The 6,804-nt window shown below is 42.5% G+C and overlaps 1 protein-coding gene across 5 annotated transcripts in view; it reads left to right on the forward strand.

Annotated features, from left to right (window-relative positions):
- The window catches only part of svild (supervillin d), a 116,011-nt gene extending 109,691 nt beyond the window's left edge, over positions 1-6,320 (forward strand). For all 5 annotated transcript variants that reach the window (XM_014158664.2, XM_014158666.2, XM_014158667.2 and 2 more), the window contains 7 exons: positions 359-566; positions 910-1,043; positions 3,120-3,275; positions 3,429-3,572; positions 4,134-4,246; positions 4,607-4,762; positions 5,876-6,320. In XM_014158664.2, the coding sequence (XP_014014139.1) occupies positions 359-566; positions 910-1,043; positions 3,120-3,275; positions 3,429-3,572; positions 4,134-4,246; positions 4,607-4,762; positions 5,876-5,962 (998 nt within the window). In that variant the 3' untranslated portion in view covers positions 5,963-6,320. The remainder of the gene's footprint in view (positions 1-358; positions 567-909; positions 1,044-3,119; positions 3,276-3,428; positions 3,573-4,133; positions 4,247-4,606; positions 4,763-5,875) is intronic.
- Positions 6,321-6,804: the final 484 nt, after the last annotated feature.

Raw genomic sequence — 6,804 nt, forward strand, 5'->3', positions numbered from 1 at the left:
GAGTACCAGTGCTACTAATTATATGTTGTTATTTAGAGCACAGGGTATATGTTTCACATGAGCACTTACTACTACTAATAATAGTAGTGTTTTACATGTATACTGTCTATACAATATATAGCACTCTTTTCATTACTGCAAAGGTAATCTCGTAGGCTCTTTCAAAACAAAATCTGAATGAGGGACATGGCTAGTAGCTGGGCGATCACTTATTTATTATTCACTTAGCACTTCTAGAACGGATGCCTTGAGTGGCATTAAAACATAGTGCCTGTGTTTACCACACGTTGTCTGTCTGTTTTGTGCCACTGAGCTTGTGTGCGTCTACTTGAATTTGTCCGTGTGTCTTCCTGTCCAGGCGGCTGGCGTCTGTATTGCGTGCGTGGGGAAGCCCCCGTGGAGGCTTCCCTGGTGGAGGTGGAGTGTTGCTGTGCCAGCCTGCGTTCCCGTGCCAGCCTGGTTCTGCTGGAGGCCCACCAGGGACAGCTCTACCTGTGGCACGGATGTAAGTCCCACGCCAGCGCCAGGGAGGTGGGCGCCAGGGCTGTGGAAATGCTCAAGCAGAGGTGAGTATCCTATACAGTTTGTTTATCAGAGAGTCTGCAGTCTGCTTTATTTTAATGTAGCGACTTTTCAGCTCTGACCAACTGTAAAGCAAATACATTCGTTTTTTAGGCTCTGACTACTTTAGGCTCGGACTAGTTTGGTGTGTCATTCGTTTAGTTTATGTATACAAGTTAATGTGTTTGTTTCTTAACGTGTGTGTGTGTGTGTGTGTGTGTGTGTGTGTGTGTGTGTGTGTGTGTGTGTGTGTGTGTGTGTGTGTGTGTGTGTGTGTGTGTGTGTGTGTGTGTGTGTGTGTGTGTGTGTGTGCGCACACGTGTGTCTGCTTACGTGTGTGTCTACCAGGCATCCTTCTGAGCTGGGCCTGAACAGTAACAGCAGTCTGAAGGTGGAGGAGGTAGAGGAAGGCACGGAGCCAGTTGGGTTCAGTAATGCTCTGGGACAGCAGGACAGGAAGGCATATGACTGCATGCTCCAAGGTACCGTACTACTTCTTACAGTAACATATTCGCACTCCTTATCGTATCACATTCTGACTATACTGTAATTCACGTCTTACCGTAACATACAGATTCCTTACCCTAACAGAGGCTCCAATACTGTAACATACAGTGCATTCAGACCCCTTGACATTTTCCACATTTAGTTACGTTACAGCCTTATTCTAAAATTGATTTAAAAAAATAAATCCTCATCAATCTACACACAATACCACATAATGACAAAGCAAAAACAGGTTTATTTTTAAAATAAAAAAATTAAATATTACATTTACATAAGTATTCAGTACTTTGTTGAAGCACCTTTGGCAGCCTCAAGTCTTCTTGGGTATGACGCTACAAGCCTGGCCCACCTTTCTCCCATTCTTCTCTGCAGATCCTCTCAAGCTCTGTCAATGAATGGGAAGTGTCGCTGCACAGCTATTTTCAGGTCTCGCCAGAGATGTTCGATCGGGTTCAAGTCCGGGCTCTGGCCTGGCCTCTCGAGGACATTGAGACTTGTCCCGAAGCCACTCCTGCATTGTCTTGGCTGTGTGCTTAGGGTCATCGTCCTATTGAAAGGTGAATCTTCGCCCCAGTCTGAGGTACTGAGCGTTCTGGAGCAGGTTTTCACCAAGGATCTCTCTGTACTTTGATCCGTTCATCTTCCCCTCGATCCTGACTAGTCTCCCAGTCCCTGCTGCTGAAAACCATCCCCACAGCATGATGCTGCCACCACCATGCTTCACCGTAGGGCTGGTGCCAGGTTTCCTCCAGACGTGACGCTTGGCATTCAGGCCAAAGAGTTCAATCTTGGTTTCATCAGACCAGAGAATCTTGTATCTCATGGTCTGAGAGTACTTTAGGTGCCTTTTGGCAAACTCCAAGCAGGATGTCATGTGCCTTTTACTGAGGAGTGGCATCCATCTGGCCACTTTACCATAAAGGCCTGATTAGTGGAGTGCCGCAGAGATGGTTGTCCTTCTGGAAGTTTCTCCCATCTCCAATGTGGAACTCTGGAGCTCTGTCAGAGTGACCATTGTGTTCTTGGTCACCTCCCTGACCAAGGGACTTCTCCCCCAATTTCTCAGTTTGGCCGGGTGGCCATTTAAGAATGATGGAGGCCACTGTGTTCTTGGGGACTTTCAATGCTGCAGAACGTTTTTGTTACCCTTCCCCAGATCTGTGCCTCGAAGTTCTACAGACAATTAATTTGACCTCATGGCTAAGTCTTTGCTCTGACATGCACTGTCAACTGTGGGACCTTATATAGACAGGTGTGTGCCTTTCATGGCCAATCAATTGAATGTACCACAGGTGGACTCCAGTCAAGTTGTAGAAACATCTCAAGGATGATCAATGGAAACAGGATGCACCTGAGCTCAATTTTGAGTCTCATAGCAAATGGTCTGAATACTTATGTAAATAAGGTATTTCTGTTTTTTATTTTGAATACATTTGCACAAAAAACTAAAAGCCTGTTTTGCTTTGTCATTATGGGCTATTGTGTGTAGATTGAACAGGACAAAAATGTATTTAATCAATTTTAGAGTAAAGCTGTAACGTAACAAAAATGTTGAAAAAGTCAATGGGTCGGAATACTTTCCGAATGCACTGCACAGGCTCCTTACCGTAACATACAGACTCCAATACCATAACATAAACTGACTCCTTACCGCAACACATTCTTACTGTACCGTAACGTATACGTCTTATTATAACATACACTCCCTGGACGGTAACACACTCTTTATCGTAACTCACACTATCCGTACCGTAACACACTCCGTTAGTGTAACACACAGTTTCTACGTAAAACACACCCATGCCGTAACATTTCCTGCTTACCGTAACACGCCCTCCTTACCGTAATGCACATTCCTTAGTGTAACACACTCATTCCTTACTCTGACACACACTAAACTGACTATATGTATTCACTATGTCACTTTGGATATTAGCATCTGCCAGATAATTATATGTTGCTATTGTCATGCACTAGCCTCACATCCAGCTTACCTCAGTCACTTGTGTTGTTGTGGTTGTTTTTCACCTGTGTGGTGTTGTTTGGTCCAGATCCAGGGAAGTACAACTTCACCCCGCGTCTGTTCTGTCTGAGCGCCAGCTCGGGGGTATTTGAAGGGGAGGAACTGCTGAGCCCGGCCCGTGTGACTGGGGCCGTCATGGCCATGCCCTTCCTCCAGGAGAATCTATACTCTGTGCCACAGCCAGGTACAGACCCCAGATGGATAGCTCTATCTCTCGCACTCTTCTTACTCATTCTGTTTCTGTCCACGATATTTCGTGCATGCATACGCCCTCTCTCCTTTCTACGCCTGTCTTTCATTTAACTCCCTCCACCTCCCTTATTCTCTCTCCCTCTAGCCCTCTTCATGCTAGATAACCGTATGGAGGTGTACCTGTGGCAGGGCCGGCAGCCCGACGACGGAGAGTGTACAGGCTCAGCCAAGATCCGCTGGGAGAACCAGAAGAAGTGTGCCATGGAGACGGTGCTGCAGTACTGCAAAGGTCAGTCAGAGGTCACGAGAGCGAGGGAAGATGTTGACGGAGAGGTGAACAGAAGTCTAAGAGAAAGGAAAAGGAGAGAGTTAAATCTAATGTATTATGATCATTATTAGATGTATTAGTTTCAGCAGAGGCTATATTGACACAGTGCTGTTTGTTTTTAGGTTTTGTGTATTCATATGTTTAAGTAGATGTGGTGAATATGATATAGTAGTTGAGGTTACTATTGATAATGTTGTGCTGTATGTATGTGAGGGTTGTGGTAGTTGATGTTACTATTGATGATGTTGTGTTGTATGTACAGTATATAAAGTTTGGTAGTCGAGTTGACTATTGATAATGTTGTATGTATATGAGGGTTGTGGTAGTTGACGTTACTATTGATAATGTTGTGTTATGTGTATATGAGGGTTGTGGTAGTTGACGTTACTATTGATAATGTTGTGTTATGTGTATATGAGGGTTGTGGTAGTTGACGTTACTATTGATAATGTTGTGTTATGTGTATATGAGGGTTGTGGTAGTTGACGTTACTATTGATAATGTTGTGCTGTCGTATTTCAGAGAAGAACTCTCGCCGCCCCCCTCAGGCCTACCTGGTCCTAGCGGGCTCTGAACCGCTGACCTTTACCAACATCTTCCCCTACTGGGAGAGAGATCCCAACATCACCACCCAGGCAAGAGACTGACTGCCCTACTCCCCTGCTAATACGAGAATACCCTTCTAGTCAGCAATAAAGTAGTTGATCGTGAGAGACTTAACACAAATATCTTTGTGTTAAGTGGGGGTGGGAATCTTCCTGTGTGGTGGATTAATGTTACACTGGTAACCTGCAACATGATTGTATCAACAACAAAAAATGTCATATACCTCCATGTTTGCCATACAGTGCTTATTATACAGCCCAAATTGTAAACACAGTTGTACTTTGACAGGGGACGGGTTCGGTTGGTGCCTTCCCCTAATGTAGCATGTTGTGTATTTGCTTTGAAGTCTGAGTATGATACGCTGTTGCTGATATCTTGTGTGTGTGTAGGCGGAGGGGGCACGCAACAAGGTGACCCTGGTGCAGGATGCCCTGAACTGGCTGAGTAAGAACCAATACTCTGTGGAGGAGCTGACGGCCAAGCCTCTACCAGAAGGAGTGGACCCCCTTCGCCTGGAGATCTACCTTTCAGACCAGGACTTCCAGGTACAGGGACTTACTGGAACCATACTGGGGCTAGGTGGAACTGAAACTATTTAGCTAAATGTAAAAGTTGAATTGATATATTTAAAAAATAAAATCTTTCATTGACACATTTACAACATTAAAAGACGATATGCACAACAATCCAACAGGGCGTAAAAGAACACAAAAAAAATCGAAAAGGAAAGACATTATTTATACTTAGATTAACAGTACATATGGCTTTACAATTGGAGCAAGGTTTTGTTGTTTTGAAATATTGGTTAATATAACACATAAAAGTTGTATTGATACATTTTGAGAGTGAACGTGATTGAGGTAGCCGAGTGGTTATACTCTGCACTGAGTGTACAAAAAATTAAGCACACCTGCTCTTTCCATGACATACTGTAGACTGACCAGGTGAAAGCTATGATCCCTTATTGATGTTACTTGTTAATTCCACTTCAATGAGTGTAGATGAAGGGGAAGATGCATGTTAAAGAAGGATTTTTAAGCCTTGAAACAATTGAGATATGGATTGTGTATGTGTGCCATTCAGAGGGTGAATGGGCAAGACAAAACATTTAAGCGTCATTGAATGGGGTATGGTGCCAGGTGCACCGGTTTGTGTCAAGAACTGCAATGCTGCTGGGTTTTTCACACTTCCCAATGTGTATCAAGAATGGTCCACCACCCAGCCAGCTTGACACAACTGTGGGAAGCATTTGAGTCAACATGGGCCAGCATCCCTGTGGAACGCTTTCGACACCTTGTAGGGTCCATGCTTCGATGAATTGAGGCTGTTCCGTTTAAACATCAAATTTACATTATTTAAACTATGAATAAATGATCTATAGGGAATCTGTTTTTACTTACATTTAACTACATACACACATCAATCTTGAACATGCACGTTGTCATCCGTGTATAATTTGTCATAATTCGGAGTGCACTCCATGACTCGAGGGCTATTTAGGGAACCCAATTGGGTTGTTAGCGAAAATGACATCCATTTATGCATATTACCGGAGTGCTTTGTCTGTTACCGAGGAAGAAATAAACTCCTGCGACATAATGGTAATGAATATGACTGCTATCACACTTATTCTATTTTCCTATGAATATCTGTTACAGAGTGTCTTGGAGATGACTCGCACTGAATTCAACGCCCTGCCAAACTGGAAACAGAAGAACCTGAAGAAAAGCAAGGGCCTTTTTTAAAAAGTTTCCTTTTTTTGTTGTTGTAAACAAACCAAAAAACAAGAGGATTTTTTTGATTAAAGTCCATATGGGACCTTTTTCATACTGTTTTGTATTCTGGGGGAAATCATGTTTTTTTTTTTCATGTAAACCGAAAGAACAAAACACATGTACAAACTTGTATCTGTTTTAAAACGATAACCTCTTTTTACAAATGCCAATTTTATAGACCTTTCCTACAAAGCAATATATTGTAGCCAAATATATACACTATATGCAAGTGTTACCTTTTGGCAGCGAGGTTATTGTTCATTATAGTGAACTATATATATGCCCCTGAATTATAAATATGTATTATAAATGTCTGTTCTTACATGTGTACTCTAGCATTGTCAATTCTGTCAAGAGTGGGAGATGGTCTTTGTGTCTGTGTTGAATGGCTGTGATCAACAAAAACACTCGAGGGTCATTCATACCCTTAACCATCACCTAAAAGTTGCCACCAGTTTTTAGAGAAGAAATACTCATTAGCCATTCTAAATTAGAGGCAATCTGCAGTTGCTACATACATCATTTTTGAAAATATATATACCCATTGATTCATTAAGACTATAATTTACGAATGCCTCATTAGCTTTGTTCAACTGTCATACCCCATTACAACCTAAAATATAAGCTTGTTTTACCTAATGTTTGTAAACAACATAAATGTCAACAAACACTGTATAGCCTCAAACCATGGTTTAAACTATAATTCTGATAGCTTTGTCTATGAATTTGAGAGTGGTTACATTTCTCCAGCCCCATCCCTCAGCTTTTTACCAAAACACTATTGGGGTGCCTCTTTGAACCTTTAACAATCT

This window comes from Salmo salar, chromosome ssa19 (genome assembly GCF_905237065.1).
Source record: "Salmo salar chromosome ssa19, Ssal_v3.1, whole genome shotgun sequence".
Taxonomy (NCBI): domain Eukaryota; kingdom Metazoa; phylum Chordata; class Actinopteri; order Salmoniformes; family Salmonidae; genus Salmo; species Salmo salar.